The 20,387-nt window shown below is 43.0% G+C and overlaps 1 protein-coding gene across 1 annotated transcript in view; it reads left to right on the plus strand.

Moving 5' to 3' along the window:
* Window positions 1-6,985: 6,985 nt before the first annotated feature.
* Window positions 6,986-20,387, plus strand: part of LOC311034512 (protein O-GlcNAcase) — a gene marked incomplete at both ends in the record, with an annotated part of 37,274 nt that continues 23,872 nt past the window's right edge. The window contains 5 exons of the mRNA XM_084042391.1: window positions 6,986-7,025; window positions 12,517-12,568; window positions 18,821-18,918; window positions 19,204-19,334; window positions 20,117-20,288. Of these exons, the coding sequence (XP_083898517.1) occupies window positions 6,986-7,025; window positions 12,517-12,568; window positions 18,821-18,918; window positions 19,204-19,334; window positions 20,117-20,288 (493 nt within the window). The remainder of the gene's footprint in view (window positions 7,026-12,516; window positions 12,569-18,820; window positions 18,919-19,203; window positions 19,335-20,116; window positions 20,289-20,387) is intronic.

A 20,387-nucleotide genomic window follows, 5' to 3' on the forward strand; every position in this document is an offset into this window, starting at 1 on the left:
CTCTGGTATAAACCCCAAGCAAACCTCCTGTAGGTTCGGTACACTCATAACCAAAGCTGCCAACTCCAGCCTGGATCCAGCGATCATCCTGTTTGACCACCATTGCGGATCCTGAATCTCCCTGTGCAAGACAAAAATGGATGTTTGCTATCACTGATGTTTGCTATCTATTCCAATATGAAAAATACGTTTATATTTTTGGGCGGTCGATAACCACTCACTCTTCAATTAGTCTCTCAGGCCACACAACTATTCAATAATTTCAAATGCTATTGAGAGTCAACTACACCTCCTGAGCGCCATGAACAAAAGCTGTTATATCAACTACACGTATTTTAAAATATCTTTCAAATGTATTTTTGTATTTCCATTTCTGCTAAGCAGCAAGCTAGATATGCTTCAATTATTTGATTTACAGTACGACTTATTTATGCAACTGCAAAGACTAAAATGAATTGTGGGAAGGCACATCCGCAGTTTTTTCACTTCGTATTTCCAGCACTTCCGTTGCTCAGACTGTTAGGCGGAAGCATTCGAAAATTGTGAGCCAACAGTCCGCCTCGAAAGGCTAAAATACTCATAAAATGAACACTGGTCAAATCTACATGTTTACTAGATCAATCAATGCATGAACACGTATTTTGTCTAAAGGGTGAACAGATTGACACTGGACTTAGTTTACATACATCACATGCAGGACCAGCACAAATCATGTTATCAGTGACTTCTTCTACACGAAATACGCTACAGTCCACAATAGGCACTTGCATCTGCTGCAGCGGCCATGAAGGGGGTAGAGGAACTGGAAGAGAAGAGATGTTTTTCCGTATTATAAAGTGAAAGGTCACTCGACAAATCCACATGACCGAGCTTCAAAGCATGTGTCGCGACTGTGTGTGTATATTCATAACATAAATACATTAACACGGTTATAAAATCTGTTGTCCAGGATCTCTTAAAAGTGTGATTCAAATGTGTGAACATTCTCAATATTGATGAATTTCCTCAGACAAAAGTACTGGACATGCTGAAGATGACTCACCTTGATCACCCCAACTGGTGACCCAGGTCATGTTACCATCACTAAAGATGCTTCCGTCTGCCGCCAGACAGAGAGGTCGGATGTAATCGGTAAATGTGACTGAGGAGGAGAGTTTTACCAATGCAATGTCATCGTCATAACAAGGATGTCGATCAATGTCAACGACATAACAAGGATGATATTTAGGGTGTTGTATGAATTTGTCCACTGATCTGGACTCCTCATGTGGATTGGGACCTTGCTGGGTGTGTCGTCCAAGGTGCACTGTGTAGTCACTACTCGAACCATTGCATCCCTGTTCTAAGTGGAACATTCAGCGAAAAATAGCTGATCTACAAGCTAACAACACGTGGCGTTGCGATACATTGCGAGCTTGTAGATCTTCTATTTTCATCAAAGACAATTGGTGTACAAGGAAAAGAAGCGACCAAGTACTGAGCCGAACGTGGTCAGCTAAGCACTAGTTTGCTATGTATAGTGGGGTTTAAATGGTACGTTATCAAATAAATCTGTAATAGGCTTGGGGCATGAGTAATTGTGTTAAACGGGCAATTCTGTTGAAGTATAAAATATCAATACAACTTTGTCTCATATAGAGCAGTTGTCTGTGTTCCTGACAGATTAAAAATAATTATATAATTGGGGTGTGCTGGTGGCTCAACCAACAAATTACACAGCTGACATTATAATCAGGTTTAGGAATGAAGGGAAAGGAGAACTATGATCCAGAATCTTACGGAAAGCAATGAGCAGCAGTTAGGATCCAGAGGTCGTTAATGAGGGATCCTCCACATATATGTTGCCCATTAACGTACAGATTGGCCATCCAGGGCCATGATCCTGCTGTAGCATCAGAACCTCCCAGGATCCTTTCAGTGTTGAGTGGAGCCATGCCGCACACTACAAGGAAATGCAACGAGACAGATTGTGTAACATAAACCATGCAAGGCAAGGGTCCATTTCTTGATCACTACTTGTACTTTTATTCTCCCATCATTTCTTCCACATCAACCATCCTGCTGTCTTGCTTGCGCTAGTGCTGATTTTGACAGCACATTTTCATTACATTTTGGTCATATTTTAGTCATCTGAAATGTTTTAGTTTTAGTCTAGTTTTAGTCGACTAAATATCATAAGATTATAGTCGACTAAATCTACAGTTGATTTAGTCAAATAAAATGTATTTTGGCGGTGCCTTGATGGCGTCATAATGGCTGCTTTTACACTTGGTTGCATGCTGAAGGTAGCCGATCGACAAGCTCACAACGCGTCGTAGTGCCACGCATTGTGAGCTTGTAGATCTACTATTTTCAGAGCGCAAAACCCGAGCGCAACCAAACATAAAATGACTTGTCTTTTAGTTCTATTTCTCCACTAGTCCCTCACTAACATTTTAGTCCAGTTTTTATTTGTTGACGAAATTGTCAATATATTTAGTCTAGTTTTAGTCATCAAAGCTTAGTTAATTGTCTGTGCACCATTTTGGACCTGTCTGTACACTGCTCTCACAACTCTAACAGCTCCTGCTCCAGTAAGGATGGTTGTCACGTGATAGAATATTGCTGAGCTTCCTTCTGATTCTCTGCTTTGTAATGGCCTCCATAGAATCTGGGGTCAGATTGTTAATAAAATGTATCCTTCAGCTCCACTGATCAGTGCCAGTGGTTGTGCCCAGACCTTTTATTTATTTAATGTCATACTGTGTAACCTTTTCAATTGAAAAATAGCCATAATAACCATTCCACATTTATCGTGCCAAAATAACATAGGCACAGAAATATACTGCATGTATTTCTTTATGCATTTTAATGTTAATACTTACCGTTTCAAAAATATCTGCTAGGTGCTAGGACCCTGCACCACTGATTCGCTGATGCAAACCATGTGGGATTGTTTCATGTACAGTACACTGTCACGATTATTTTAACAAAAGCAAATGGATGAATGAATGAAAGCAGAACTCACCATCCTCCTGTGCTTTTCCACCTAAGAGGTTGCAAGATTTACTGTTAGTATGATATGACACAGAAGCCTCCCCTGAATATGTTTACAACAAAACTGCATAGTTGCCCTGTATGCATGGTATGTGTTTCATCAACACAGGTTAAGAGGTACACATTTTAAAAAGGGTTTCCCCTCCACCATTGTGTGACACTTGTTACCCCTACAATATATTGCTGGATGAGAGAAGTCCAAATGAATATTACCAATATTATTAATATTTGTCTCATTCTACTCTCAATAGACAGATACACAGATACCTGCACAAACCTAAGATGTCACACCTTGTTGCTACATGTTGTTACATTAGTTACATTAGTTAGATATATCATTGAAAATAACTTTAACATTTTTAGAATTGGGATATTGTGGCACTTACCATGAACCGCTAAAGCCAAAATCTCTACAACACAAACGGTCAGTCTTGATTCCATTTGGTAACAATTGGGTGTTGTGTACATACAGCAAGAGAGGGAACAGGCCTCTATTGTACTGCATACATACACACACACACGCACACACACACACACACACACACACACACACACACACACGCACACACAAACGCACACGCACACGCACATCAGCGAGCCCATCAGTGTCCTTAGCCTGGTAAAGCCCCTCCTCGCTCATCGTTCTGTGATTGACAGCGAAAGTTGGCCAATCAGGTGGCGAGTTCGAGTGAACCCGAATGGATCCGAGTGCAGCCGACCAAAATGTAACGGCAGCCATTGTTTTCTGTCTGCTGTTTTTGGTTTCGGTTTTAAAACTTGATAACGCTATCAAACTTCTTTTTTGAGGCACGGAATTTACTTTTAAGATATCGTTTGGAAAGAATTTAGTTCTGTAACTTCATATATGTGGTCAATTAATCATGACAGAGCCTATTTAAAAATACAAATCCAGAGAAGCGGCAGAGGCGGGCAGTGACACGCATGTATCCGAATAAGGCAACCTATTTTGGGCATGGCCCTTTCAAAAGTGCCGTTGCGTCACATTGGTCTGGTGGTAGTAAAAACAAAGTGCTGATTGGCTGAAGGGGAACAACTGCTGATTGGCTGAAGGGGTTGTCAGTCAACGGTATTACTCCCGCCCAACTCCAGCCCTCAGACAAAAACACACACAGGTTCTCTTGCCAGACTCCTTCCTGAAATCAAATGGAAATGGGATTTCCGGAGGGAGGTTACCAGGCTACCGTCCCATTGCCATCAGGCCTTATAATGAGCAGCTGAGGAAGTAGTTGTGGTCATATTAGGAGGAGGAGATGGAGGTGTAACGCCCGGGGTTCAAACCTGAGTCTCCCATGTGGAAAGCCATAATCTTAACCTCTAGACTAAAGAGAATTTGTTCTAGGCCGGGACAAACCCCCCCCCTATAACAGGCCGATTCCTATAACTGCACCGATCTGTGAAAAACTTTGTATGTGTACTCCCTTGAGGCCAAGGAAAAACCTTTGCCCTGCATTTTTCACATCTGCCTTTTATAGCGCCACCAGGAGGCCGACTTATAAAAAACTCATTTTATGATATTACTCCTTCAGATTTTATCCAAATTTCGGAAATCGGAAGACATGATCTCTATAGATCAAGACGGATCTGTTACATTTTTTATATTCCATCCTCATTAGCTAAGATTGACATCTAAAGTTTGCAGGAGTGGCCCGTTTTTAACAAAATGTTGCAAATCATGAACGCAGCGTCCCATTGCGGTGAAACTTTGCACGCACATTTGGACTATGTTGAGGCCACCAATGCCACCCTTTCAACATTGCCCTATTATAGCGCCACCAGGAGGCCGGTTTCTTTATAGTCTTTATATAGAGTTTATATTACTCCTACAAATGTTGTCCAAACATCACAGTCGGAGTCGGAGCCAGGTCAGGTAGGTTATTGTGGGCCAGCAATGTTCGGAATTTGCCAATTAGGATGGAATATGAAGAATAGGAGGGAACCATCTTGGTCACTTGACTATTAATAATGTGTACCGATTTGCATGATGTTTGGACAAAATTTGTATGAGTAATATAAAAAAGAAAAGTGTTGCAAAAATGTAACACTTTATGAGTGGTACATGAGTTCATAAATACTTTATGAAAGTACTCATTATGCAGAATGTCTCGTTTTAAGTTTTCAAATTTATAAAAATCATTAGAAAATAGCCAATCTACAAGCTATTTTCAAATGGCCTAAAGGGCTGAAGTGAAGTGGTTAATGTGTGTTTTGTAATAATAATGAAAATCTACAGTAAATAGTAACTCAAGTTTTGAAATAATTGTAGAGGAGTAAAAAGTACAATATATATTTGTCTCTGAGATGTAGTGGAGTAGAAGTAAAAGTACTGACAATTGGAAATACTCCAGTAAAGTAAAAAATACCTCATACTTTGACTTAAGTAGCCTACAGTACTTGACTAAAGTACTGGAGATAGTACATATGTACTCAAGTAACTTGAGTACATGTACTTAGTTACTTTCCACCACTGAAAAGGGGTAATTATGCTCCATCTGGCCGTGCCCGTCACCTTGAGTTGAAGAACGTAGCAGCCAGCAAGTGTAGTGTCTCCCTAATTAGAATCCAGTGCAAGTGGAAGAACGTGAGGTATGGGAATTTAACAGGTGTATGAAATCAAGATTAATTTATATTCATAGCCCTGATCCAGAGCGTTCGGTGAGTTCTCTCTAACGCTCTGCATGGCGCAATGCTCTGCTCATAGACTGAAAATTACACTGCCATGCGAGGCCTCAGTTTTAGTAAATATAAACAAAACTACTTCGCTACTCACCGAAACAAAGGCTGTTGTGTGTTGTTCAAAGTCTATTCTCCATGGTTGGAAGCCTCTCAGGACCCCACGTTCTCTGTATAATACACCTTTTGAGCAGAAAATAAAATATGTCAGCCAGATGGACGATGGTAATTTATATTGACCAGATCTGTAGAGGGCGCAGGTGAGTAAATGAAATAATTTCCGCCTGGCGGACATATTTTATGTTCTGCCCAAAAAGTGTATTGTAAAGAGAAGGTGGGGTCCTGAGAGGCTTCCCACCATGGAGAATAGACTTTCAACAACACAAAACAGCCTTTGTTTCGGTGAGTAGTCGAGGTAGTTTTGTTGATTTTGACTAAAGACGGATATATAAAGCAGAGCAGCGTGCCTGGCAGAGCGTTTAGAGAGAACTCACTACAGCTTTGTACCATGGCTAATTCACAAGGGTCTATTCATCACGCAGAACGTTTGCGTTCACAGGAAGTAATTAAAATCGAATTCTAGCGACTTTTGATGTAAAAATACACACACATTGACATTTTTTATTTATTTCACCACGTCTTTAATCTCATTAAACTGGGAGTGATTATTTGAGCGGCGTTTTGCTTTAAACATTTTTGCCACTGGCTTTTCCTGGCAGCGAGCGAGAGCGCCTGCGCAGCATTGAAACGCACACTCGCGCGCTTACACACACACACACACACACACACACACACACACACACACACACTCACACACACACACACACACACACACACACACACACACACACACACACACCAGAGAGAGAGAGAGAGAGAGAGAGAGAGAGAGAGAGAGAGAGAGAGAGAGAGAGAGAGAGAGAGAGAGAGAGAGAGAGAGAGAGAGAGCACAGAGCACAGAGCAGAGAAAGAGAGAGGCAGAGAGAGAGAGAGAGCAGAGAGAGGCAGAGAGCAAAGAGAGAGCAGAGAGCAAAGAGAGAGCAGAGAGAGAGATTAGAGAAAGAGAGAGGCAGAGAGCAAAGAGAGAGCAGAGAGAGAGAGAGAGAGCAGAGAAAGAGAGAGATAGAGAGAGAGAGAGGCGGCATGAACCATCACATCTCCTCCCTCAGTATCTGAGCTTTTATACAGAGCGGAGAGGAAGAGCTGTGTGTTGCCTCGCTCTACCCTGGACCAGAGCTGGACACAGGAGGAGGATAGGATGGAGGAGAGAGACCGCTTCCTTTGTGGGGTGGTGGAAGGTAAGAAGACGTATAGGGTCCAGGGGGGGTCACCCTTATACAGGTCTGTAACTCTGAGAGTGTACAAATGGAACCATTTGTACACTCTCAGAGTTAAATGAACACTGATGTTAACTGATGATTATTTGTATTATCATCTGAAATGGGGGTCTAATGCATGTCAAATATGGGGGTCCTTGTCATGAAAAAAACCTTGAGAATCACAGTGATAAACTAACCCCCCCCCCCCCCCCCCGAGACATTGATCATGTGATGTCTCTTTCCCCTGGAGATGTTCCTGAATACATCAACCGCTTTGACCTATATATATATCTTTTTTTAAACACGATTCTTCCGACGTTTTCTCGACAATTATATCAGACCAGAGAAATATTATAATAGGATTTCTATAAACATTGACGTTAGAAGGGATCTAACAGGTTTTTACGATGCACAATACAGGGAGCTGGTGGGTGATGATCAGTCAAGCTTGAAGCGGAGAGCCAAAGAAAGAGCAGACGATGGAAACGTTTCTCAGTCACACAACACGAGCCGTGGGGACTGACGGTGACTATTAGGTGTAGGAGGCATTGGCGGCATAGTGTGGTTGGCATGGTGATGAGGAGGATGGATGGTTGGTAATGAGGACGTGATGTTGGCGGAAAGATGCAGCTATATAGCTATTGTTGGAGAGACAAGGATGGTGGTTGTGAATGATGACAACCGTGGCAAGGCAAGGCAGTTTTATGTGTATAGCACACGTCAGTCACAGTGGTAGACATAGTAGCTGTCGGGCAGACGTGTAATACTTCCATATATTTTCATTATTAGTTGTGTTTTTTTCATAAATGAATGCCTTCTATACTTTGTCATTCAAGTGTCAGAGGTAGCAAAACGTAGCCGATCTACTCACAATGCAACACGTTGTGAGCTTGTAGATCTGCTATTTTTGAGTGTGTGTCCTACATAATATACTACATTCCTTTACATTCACACATGTGCACGTGCGTGTGTGTGTGTGTGCGCGCTCGCACACGCACGCACGCACGCACGCACGCACGTACACACGCACGCACGCACGCACACACGCACACGCACACACACGAGTCCCAGGTAGTGGTTTGTTATTGTATGGGTAATTACTATGGCTTTGTTGGCATGCCATGGTTAATTTCTCCATGCCTGCCTGCCTGCCTGGGTGTTGCTCTGCAGGACACACACACACACACACACACACACACACACACACACACACACACACACACACACTCAGCCGTCAACAACAACAACAAGTGCCGTGTGTTTATTCATGCATCATGTGCCTTGGGAGTAAACAAGAACAATACTTCCTTCTAATGACCCATTTACACACATCCTTGATGAGTGTAAATGGAGTCCATACCCCATCCCCCCCCCCCCCCCCCACACATGTTGGTTTTACTATATTTGTGAGGCCATAACATTTTCGGACGTCAATTGTATTAATGCCACAATTTCCTCGAGGCATATTAAACTTAACCTATAAACCTTTAAGCCTGAGTCATACTGTATAGTTACGCAGCGGTGCCATGCAACACAAATAGCTGATATACAAGCAGTGTTGTCACATATTACTTAGGAGAGTAATATGTTACTTATTACTTATTACTCCTTTGAAAAGTAATAATATTATATTACTTATTACTTGGAATCAATGGTAATATATTATATATTACTTTATATTACTTTCCCCGCGCCCCCCCGCAAAAGAAAAGACGTGTACAGTTTTTAGCCTTTTAGAACTGAATCCAATTTAATGGAACAATAGAACATTGGTTCTCAAAGTGGGGTCCGGGGACCCCCAGGGGTACCTGAGGGGGTTCCAGGGGGTCCCCAGCTAAATGGAGGATAGTTAGGAACCAAATGGACCCTTGTGGGTCTGTAACTCTGAGTGTACAAATGGAACCAAATGGACGGGTCCATTTGGTTCCATTTGTACACTCTCAGAGTTAAATTAACATTGATTTTACAATATAAATTGGGGTCCCAGGGATAGAAATGCCATTAAATGGGTGTCGCCTAATGCATGTAAACTGGGGGTCCTCTTGAAATTAAAATGGTTGAGAATCACTGGTAGCTGGCACTGCCTGGCAGTGAAAAATCTTCTCTTATGGGGGTCCCTGGCATATATTTTTGAAATGGGGGTCCGTGGGCTAATAAGTGTCAATTTGGGGGTCCTTGAGATGAAACAGTTTGAGAACCTCTGGTGTTTCGGTCAGCGTAACATTCTTGTGCATTGTTTCGATATGCTTCAACAGGTTAGACGTTGTATTTTTTGCTGTGGAAAGTATTTTTCTGCCCACGCAAAGTTTACAACGGACATTAATATTCTTGGGATCTTTGACACCCACATATTCAAAATAATGTCAATATTTCCAGCCGTGAAAAGTGTAAACACCATCCGCCGCCATGCTGTCAGTGTTTGTGTTTGTGTTCGTGTTCTTCTTTCTGTGTGTTACCGGCGCCGCTCGCATACGGGTCATGCGCTACGTCATAACTGTGCGCAGGCTGCGTGCTAAAAAGAACAGATCTGCAAGCTATATAGCATCTCTGTTGAAGTAGGTTGATAGCTTGTAGATCTACTCTATTTTTGCATGCTGCTACAGCTTGCCTCTACGAGAGACGGAGAGAGTACATGAATGAATGAGAAAAAAAATGACGCTCGTCATCAGTAACGAGTAACGAGGCCTTTTTTGACCGAGTAATATGGTATTATATTACTGTTTTGGCAGAATAATACCTTACTTTACTCGTTACTGGGAAAAGTAATAATATTACAGTAATATATTATTTTTAATTCGTTACTGCACAACACTGTATACAAGCTAGTAGAGAGTATTTTCGGTGCGTGCATCGGCGAGCCACTCCAACCCTAACTCCTAAACCTATCACCTCTAAATGCCTAAATCTTAACCTGAACTCCTAACCCTATATACTAACCCCTCAATGCTTACCAACCTGAACCTGGACATTTCCCTAATTACAAGTCTATCTCCCCAAATCTTTATTAAACCATAAAAAACAACCATTTATCTTGTGAGGACCGGGAAAAAGGTTGAATTTCTCGAATTCTACTTAGACTTGTGAGGGACAGTTGGCCCTCACAAGTATAGTAAAAGCAGTACACACACAGACAGACACACACACACACGCACACGCACACGCAAGAGCGCGCGCTGCGGACCTATTCAGAGAAACACAAAGGATTTAGAGGGCTACTGAAGATGCTCCCGTTTCTATTAATAGCCCATGTGGACGAGGAGTGTATTTGGAGAAAGAAGCACGGTTCTCTATCCGGCAGGGAGCAGACTCATGCTCCACGAATAGCTGCTACTAGATGGTTGTAGCCACACACACTGTAAAGTACTGTACACGGTTGCTCACCGTAGGGTCCAGGGACCCCCAGGGGGTTTAAATGGACCCGCACGGGTCTGTAACTTACAGACCCGTTTATTTAACTCCAAATGGACCCTTACGGGTCCATTTGGAGTTAAATAAACACAGATTTTACAGTGTAAGATTGGCCGGGTCCCAGGGATAAAATATTGGATCAAAGAGGGGTCCTGCACTAGACCTAGTGCATATTGTGCAAATGTCGAGCTTGTGGATCTGCTACGTTTGACGCTTTTGTATGACGCTGTAGTACAGGGGTCTTCAACGTTTCAGGCCAAGGACCCCCTAGCTGAGAGAGAGATGAAGCAGGGACCCCCTACTCTACATTATATAAAATTGTGTTTCAGATTAAAGATTTTTTTTAAAAACTTAGTCTGCTCTTTTTTCCCTCTACACCTATAGCCTCTTTGCCAAAAATAGCCGATCTACAAGCTCGTAGAGATCTGCTTGTAGCTTGTAGATCTGCTATTTTTGGCTAAAGTTCTCCTCAGAAAAGGGATGCTAGGGTTCAAGTGGTTAAGGTAAAATAAAAAAATCCTATCACAAAAGGATTTGGCGGACCCCCTATAGTAACTCTGAGGACCCCCTAGGGGTCCCGGACCCCCTGTTGAAGACCCCTGCTGTAGTACATGATCAAGTAAGGCATTAATATACAGAAAAAAAAAACACAAACATATGGAGAAAAGAGGTTTCTGCTCCACAGCGACGAAATGAAACTGGGGGCCTTTGAAATTAAAAAAGAGAGATGTATGTTGTTTACAGTACTTGCTCAATATGCTAAGTATGTTATTTAGATAGATGTATGTTGTTTACTTGCTCAAGATCCTAATTATGTTATTTAGATAGATCTAGAAGCTGTGTTTCATGTCTACTTGCTAGCGTAGTTACTTTGTAGCTCATACTTGTTTTCTTAGCACTCAACTAACTCAATCGACCTGAGGCCGATTCTACAAATGCCTTCTAAATGAGTTGTTCTCAGACTTTTCCGTGCCATGGAGGACCCCTAAATTGATATATTTGGCCGTGGACCCCCATCTGAAATTGTTTTGTGTCAGGGACCCCCAGAAGAGAAGATTTGTGTCAAACATTTCAAAATTAATCAAAATGTCAAACACTTGATTTTTCAAAAATGATCCAAAATTGCATATGTATAAGCTCGAAGTGACGCGCAGTGAGCTTGTAGATCTTCTATTTTTGAATATCTGACGCTTAAATCTAAAATGACAGATGCTTTCCCGGTTTTAATAGGTTTACCCTGGCTTCCCTATTTTGGGCATGTCATTATAGGCAAAAAAACCCCGCATCATTAAACATCACTACGCATCACTATGCATTGTGGGCATGGAGAATGGCAATCTTTGCTATTATTTGGGTTCGATCCAGGCACCGCCAACTCGGCGCACGAGTAGCACCGCTTGTGTAACTAAGTCGTGCAGTAAGTACTGGCAGCTGACGTGCTTCACCTCAGTAATCCATGCATCTCCCAGGAGTCTAGTGCATTGGGGATAGAAGCTCCCTCACTGCTCAGCTGATACTGACAATGAGCAACTCTGACCTACTTACTTAGTTACTGTACTTACTTCATTTGCAAAAATGGTGATGTTTCATGCCAAGCGGCTCTTAGCTCCTTCTTGGCTTGACCCGTTACCACTTTTATTTTGCAAATGAAAAAAATATATATTTTAATGCGAGACACACATTTATGACATCTTGATTGTACTGTATCTCTTGCATCAGTGACTGTTTAGCTACTGGAGTGAATCCACTAATTTATGTGTTTCTCTCTCGTGTACCCAACTTTTGCTTGATTTATGGTTGATTGCGTGCCGTGTCATGCACCAAAAATAGCTGAGCTTGCCAGGTTTGCTACTTTTTGGTGAGCGAGACGCTGGTGTGAAAGTATAAATCACACTTTTCTTGCTATCTTGCTAATCCCTTTGTGTGATTGTGTGCGTGCATGTGTGCGTGCGAGCACATGTGTGTGTGTGTGTGTGTGTGTGTGTGTGTGTGTGTGTGTGTGTGTGTGTGTGTGTGTGTGTGTGTGTGTGTGTGTGTGTGTGTGTGTGTGTACATCCTACAGGTTTCTATGGGAGGCCTTGGTCTATGAACCAACGGAAAGTTCTCTTTCAATGGTAAGTAACAATCTGAAGTAAACCTTATAAAGTGCCTGTGTATTCCAGTCAATATGTAGTTTGACACAGGGGAAGTGCAATAGTAACCATTCAAGGTTTATGCTAGTGTTTGTGTGCGTGGATGAATGCGTGCACGTGTGTACTGTACGTGTATGCGCGCGTGCATATGTGCGTGGGTGTTGTCTAGTAGGCCTACTATAGAAGAAAACTAAAACGAGCACCCTCAGTCTGTATATAAGGCAGTTTGACGGGTGCACGGCTCACAAAGGTTCACAGTCAGAAAGTAATAGCCAGCACTCCGAAGTCCTTCTGGTACTTTTAATTCATATACGCACGTCACAGTCACAGTCACAGCATACACGGACGTGTTTCGGCGTCAAGCCTTCCTCAGCGTGTATATATATATATATATTACTTTCTTACTGTTGTCTAGTACAGTGGTTCTCAACCTTTTCAAGCCGTGACCCCCCACATTAATCATGTATGAACTGGGGACCCTCCATTTTGTTGGACTTTTGTCTACAAGCTCACAACGCCTTGCGTTGCGGGGCATGGGGGCTTGTAGATCTGCTATTGTCACAATTTCTGCCCCTTTCTTATATTATTTGACAATTTGGTCAATGTTTTATTGTACAGTTTGTTGATTACCTTTGGTGCAGTAATAGTCTTTTTCTTTTTTAGTTTGTTTTTGAGGTATACAAAAGGTCTTAAAAGTCCTTAGATGTCACTTCACTGTCATGTGGAGACCCCCTCAAAACACAGGTTGGGAACCCTAGCACTAAACTTGACCAGAATGGCTGTGTTATATTGTCCACTTCAACATGGTGGCTCTGGGCCGGTAGCCAGTCGCACACCTCTACCTCAGTTACAGCCAAGCCTGAGTGAAACCACTGACATGGACTGGCTCCTCTGCAGTTGAACTCATCTTTCAGCCAAAGGCGCACTTACTGTAGCCATGGATATAACAGGAACGATACTGTCTATAGTAAGGCTGGGCGATATAACTTCAAATCAAAATCACGTAAAAAAAATCAAACAACTTTTGCCTCGTTTCCGATTAATGAATGAGTTTGTTTTTTTATAGTGAAAATAGCAGCTCTACAAGTACACAACGTGTCACAATGCAATGCATCGTGAGCTTGTAGCCGCCCCCACTCTTGCCGTGTTCAAAGCCTCCCTCAAAACCTACCTTTTCAGACTTGCTTTCCCTGCCTAACCCAAACCAAATCTCCCTTTCTTCTTCTTAGTCTTAGCTTATTGTTTTTAGCCTTTTAACGTTTTTAAGCTGTTTTGTAAAGCGACTTTGGGTACAAAAAAAAGCGCTATATAAGTCTGATGTATTATTATTTGTAGATCAGCTATTTTTTGCTATTCATTGTACAACATATAGTAGTTAAATTGAAGATTTACATGGAAAATAGATATTTTCCAACTCTCTACTCCATTATAACTCCAAATACAGCTTGTACTAAGGTTCATGCAGATACAATACCTCATAAACCACAAAGCCAGCATGGATGAAACACCATTTTAATACAGTCCCATCACCTCCAAGATTGCATTTACAGAGGAATGCCGTTCTCATTTCTATACTCATATTCCCCCCACGGCTTTGCTTTGTATTCGTTAGGAAACCAATTACATGTGTGTGATTGATGATATAAGGATGACATTATGAGTCGAACAGTACGTGTCCCTGTTGGGAATGGTGACACAGTTTTGAAGCATTGCCACCAATACCATTGGTACTCTTTCTGCCCTGTGAATGATGCAGAGAGACTGCCTTGTGCGCAATCGGCTGATTTAAAAGGACAGTTCACCCCCAAAATGACCTTTTTTCTATCGATTAGATAGAGACTCTGCCGGTCAAGAAATGATTGGCTTGACAAAAACTAAAAACTCTCCATTAATTCAAGCCTTCATGGGGTGTGTAATTGATAGAAAATAAGATTTTTTTTTGGGGTGAACTACTCGTTTAAAGTCTAACCGATGTAAGGGTTTAACCACTTAAATCCTATAATTAGTTGACCGTTTCGGGGTCCCCCCAATGGTTTAAACTACCCCAGTCCTTTTCCCCCTCTACACCAAGGGCCCTATCTTCGGTCCTGTGCTATCCCTTGGGACTAACCGCTACCCGTTAATTACGCACAAGCTTAGCTTATTTTGAATGTGTTTCCTGTCTTGTTGAGCTGGCCACTCAGCTAATTCGTTCCAACTGGGGACAAATGTTTAGTGGCAATCAGGATGGGCTGAGCAATGCAATGTGTATAATGGAATGAGTGCAATAGAGACTTGAGTGCAATATGTACAGGAGTGTAAGATAGGTAATGTTGAGTGATGATTGGAATCTTAACAGTTAAGGCCTTTGCAGACAGGGTGCGATTTTTCGCACAGAAAAAACGGACAATATCATTTTTTAAATGAACACATGGTTCTCAATGACCTCATGCACACCGATTTTGCAATCGAACCCAGTTCGATTTGTGCGTCTTTTCGCATGCGGTAAAAACTGATTGACTAATCGCACCCTGTCTGCGAAGGCCTTTACTGTTGAAGTGGAGCTGTTCTGTCCAGTATAATTGGGGCTGGACCAAGTCAGAATGGCAGAGGGGGGTTGTGATGTGTTTTAGAGTTGCTTATGGTTGTTGTAGTAGTGAGGAAAGAGTGCTTTTATAGTTAAGTGATACTTTTAAAATTCTTGTGGGGGTTAAGTAAAAGTATTTATGGTGTGTTATGTATGTATTGTATGTTTATGTATGCTCTATTTATGATATGCTATATTTAGAATGCACCCCTTTTGAATGGTATAGTCCAAGCTGGCTCATTAGCTCAGGTGAGCATAAAAAGCTGCCACTTGCCAGTAGATGGAGGTCTGTTGAGAGTGAAGAGCTTGCAACCGACTACATGGCTTTGTACTTATTTCCAGCCGCTAAATGACACATTCTCACACTCCGCCTTGCCCGAAATACGAGTGCACATTTATCAATCTGACAGCTTTTCCAATGTGACACACTCACACACACGCACGCACGCACGTGCGTACACACATATATATAATTTTAGACATAAGCTCCAGAATAGGGACACTAGAGTTCACGTGGCTTTTAATAATCCTGCAATGACATTTGTCTTCCTTCATTGTATACGTAGTACAACAATCACTACAGAAGGACTAAGGCTTTTTTTCTCTCCAGTTTTATTATTTATTTATTTTAGTTGTTTTCATTTGCTTTGCTTTTAAATCTTTGACCTCTTCCATGTAGGCGCTGGCACTCCAGAGTGTGTGTGGGCTCCGGCTTTATTCGCTGACCTGCGTACGCAGCACAATTCTGTTCTTTTAATAAGTCTGAGAGAGTGTAAAAATAGACCCTCTCAGAGTCAAATGGACACTCGCGATGTTTGCTATGCAGTTTCTCCTTTTATACTGAAGTGTGCAGAATACGGCCACAATTCATACTGTGTTGTATAAGTTTGGCTGAGGAGGCGTGTTTGTTGTGTGCGCGTGTGTGTGTGTGTGTGTGTTGTGTGTGTCTGTGTTTATTGTTTATTTGGATCCCCATTAGCAGCTACTCTTCCTGGTGTCCACACACACACACACACACACACACACACACACACACACACACACACACACACACACACACACACACACACACACACACACACACACACACACACACACACACACACTCAATTACATAATAGCATATACTACATGACAATTAAGAAGACAGTTAAGGGTGCTCGGGTGGCACAGTGACAAAGTGCCTGCTCACCACTGCAGAGGTTGGGGGTTCCAATCCGCCGTGGTGTATCCGGCTTTGTTGTGCATCTATACGAACACAATAGGCTCGTGTTCAGGGAGAGGGAAGCCAGGCGGGGAGGGTGATATTTGTCATTGCACATACTCCTACGGGCTGAGGCGGCACCTGTCAGCGGGGAGTGTTGGGCGGGAGGAGTAGGACGGAGGCTCTACGTCCTCCCGGTGGGGGCTCCTCACTGGCAGGTGAGTCAGTAGGATACGACAGCAGTGACAACGCACAGGAATGTGTTTTGGGGAGGAAATAATTTGCATAATGACATTGGGGGTAAAAAGCAACTACAAAAAAAGAATAATTGTGGTAAATGATTGTGATCTTAATATTGATCCAAAATAATCATGATAATAATTTTGGCCATAACCGTGTAGCCTTTTGGTGTGCAGTCCCAAACGGCCAAGAATAAATGTGACGTCTGCGTGTGCGCGCGCGTGCGTGTGTGTGGGGGTGTATTATTTGGTGTGTTTAGGGGACATAGGTTGCAGGCAGCCTTTGTGCACACACACACACACACACACACACACACACACACACACACACACACACACACACACACACACACACACACACACACACACACACACACACACACATCTGTGCCGGAAATGATAATTAATGAGGAGAAGAACACAGTCCACCAACAAACGACAAGAAAAAGACCAGAGTTGGTCCAACTCCAGAGAATGACAATGATGGAGAGAACAAGACAGATTGATAGAGAGAGCCAATGGTGGACAGTAACGAAATACATGCACTTGAGTGCTGTACTTTAGTATATTCTGTGAGTGTCTGATACTTTACTTGAGCATTTGTGTTGTTGGATTCAATGTAAAGACAAACATAATGACAAAGACAAACATAATGTTCATTCCACTACATTTCTAGGAAGGGAAAAGAATGAATTAACAACTTATGAACACGTATGAAGTCTGTCCCTGCGCTCGTGCGTGTGTGTGTGTGTGTGTGTGTGTGTGTGTGTGTGTGTGTGTGTGTGTGTGTGTGTGTGTGTGTGTGTGTGTGTGTGTGTGTGTGTGTGTGTGTGTGTGTGTGTGTGTGCGTGTGTGCGTGTGCCAACAACACAGATATTGTTACAGTGCCACGGTATAGTACTACGCTCTATTTATAATTCATGAGATCACTTCCTGTAAACGAGACCGTGGTGGGTAGCCCGGGATCGATACGGTGGAGCTATCTTCTCCCTGTCCCCCTCCGTTTCCACCACTCTCTTCCCTTGTAATCCTGTTATTGTCAATCAGTGTACCTTTTAAAGGCCTTGACTCACTGAAAGCATCATTGACGCGAGTTCTATGTGACTACGCCTGTTCCCATTGTCCTTTTCAGGCCGCGACCCCCAAGAAGAATCATATTTGAACCGGGGACCCCCCCCGACATAATCATATTTGAACTGGGGACCCTCCACCCAGACAAGCACGTGGAATTGTAGGAGTTGAGAGGCCTTACATTTAGTCTGACATGGTTCCACGGATAAATATTGTTGAAAATAGCTGATCAACAAGCACGTTCCGAGGTGTTGTGAGCTTGTAGATCTGCTATTTTCACAGTGTTTGCTTCTTTCTGGTCTTTTTTCTTCTTTTTCCCTTTTTTTCTTTTTGTTCCTTTTTTTTTATACATTTTTTACTGTCACCTGGGGACCCCCTAGCCTGGGACCAGAAAATGACCCCCATGTGGCGATCCCCCTGGGGGTCCTAACCCACAGGTTGAGAACCACTGGTCTATTTCCAGGACCCCCATCTGATATACCATTGTTTTATCTCTCTAGTACCGCAATCTACTCTGTAAAGTCCTCAGCGTTTGGTTCCATCTTGTGCACTCTCAGAGTTGCAGACCCGTAAAGGTCCATTTGGACCCCCTCGTGGTCCCCGGACCCAACGTTGACAACCAGTGGTCTATTTAATGAAAAAAGAATAATAATAAACTGACTTGTGTTTCTAGAACGGTACAGCACAGTAGCCTGAGACACAAGTTTAAAATAAAAACGGGTTACCTTTATGTGCTTTGCTCCGACTCATTTTGGATGGTGTCGACACTCCAAAATAGAACCGGGCTCCGAAAGACGTGTCAACGAGATCCGACACACGCACTTGGCACCTCAAGTGTGTGTGTGTTGGTCGGTTGTGTAACTTCCGTTTGATGACACAATCTGTGTTCAGGATCTATAAAACAGCTACAGTAGTCATTCTCACGACTCAAGTTTACTCTTATATTTGCCTGGGCACACTGTGTCACTCCAGTTCTGCACTATACTGCCCCATTAGGCTATTTAGAGAAACTTCAGCACCACGGACAGCAGCACCTCCACTCTTTCATACTCCTTTTCAGTTAATATCTCTCTCTCTCTCTCTCTCTCTCTCTCTCTCTCTCTCTCTCTCTCTCTCTCTCTCTCTCTCTCTCTCTCTCTCTCTCTCTCTGGCAGGATGCAGTGTTGGGGGTTGAACACATATCTGTACGGTCCTAAGGATGACCTGAAACACAGGCTGCTGTGGAGGGAGGTCTACTCACCTGAGGAGGAGGGTACGAGTACCATCCATCCATCCATCCATCCATGCATCCATCCATCCATCCATCCATGCATCCACCCACCCACCCACCCACCCCCACACACACACACACACACACACACACACACACACACACACACACATCCATCCATCCATCCATGAGAGAAAAAGCAGGGAAGGACATCGTCAAAATGTATCCCTGTAAACCTTGAGTCCTCTCCTCTCCTCTCCTCTCCTCTCCTCTCCTCTCCTCTCCTCTCCTCTCCTCTCCTCTCCTCTCCTCTCCTCTCCTCTGCAGGTCAGTTGCGTACCCTGATCGTGGAGGCTCAGTCCAGAGGGTTAACGTTTGTGTACGCTCTGTCTCCTGGTCAAGACATCGTGTTCTCCTCGTCCTGTGACCTCACGCTGCTCAAACGCAAGCTCAGACAGGTACACAACCAAGCCTGTGTGCATACACAAGCTCAGTACAATTTAGGAATTTAGCAGACGCCCTTAATCCAGAGCGATTTACCGCAAACGCAAGGTAATACATCAAATACATAGAGACGGTGTAGTGTCTCAGTAATCTAGGATCATAGGTAAACCAAAACACTATCATCAGTCTAAATATTATAATGTAAACACAAATATATATATATATATGCACATTGAAACTATACAAACGATAGGATGCCAAGTCTTAAAAAGAACCTGGCATCTGTCTACATAACATGCTATCTAAATTACATTTTTATAACCATTTTTATAAGGCTAGGGCAAGCGCTACAGCAAGTGCTACAGGCTAAGGTGGAGTCTGAAGAGGTGAGTAGTACACAACCATGCATGCGTGGTCATTGAGGACGCTCCAGGCGGTCCCCAGCAAAATAAGGGACAGTTTTACCACTTAAGCCATATGTTATACTTTCTAAAATGTTCAGAATGAGCTAAAATAGGATCTAGATTCTAGATGCATTAGTAATTCTGTACTATTAATCTAACACTTCACTGGCACAAAACCTTTTCAAATGGGGGTCTGTGGCCTAATACCTATCGATCTGGGTGTCCTTGACAGCAAAATGTTTGAGAACCACTCCTGCACAACATGATATGATTTATATTCAAGCACCAACTCGCATTTTTTTTTATTATCTTTCTCTCTTTATGTCTCTCAACCCAAACAACTGTGTGTTTATTCCTTTATGTCTTCCCCTCCCCTCTCTCTCTCTCTGTAGGTGTCAGATTTAGGTTGCCGTGCGTTCGCCATCCTGTTCGACGACATCGACCACTCCATGTGCCAGGCCGACAGCGAGGCCTTCTCCTCATTCGCCCACGCCCAGGTCGCCGTGGCCAACGAGCTCTATCGGTTCCTGGGTGAACCGCCCGTCTTCCTCTTCTGTCCAACAGGTATGCGTGCAACCGGCCCCTGGGCCTGTGGCGGTCCCACAAAGGTGTTCCAAATTCACACAAGAAGTCCATGATAGCACTAGTTCCATCATGACTTAA

The sequence above is a fragment of the Gymnoscopelus microlampas genome, assembly GCF_963454915.1.
Source record: "Gymnoscopelus microlampas genome assembly, chromosome: 19".
Taxonomy (NCBI): Eukaryota; Metazoa; Chordata; class Actinopteri; order Myctophiformes; family Myctophidae; genus Gymnoscopelus; species Gymnoscopelus microlampas.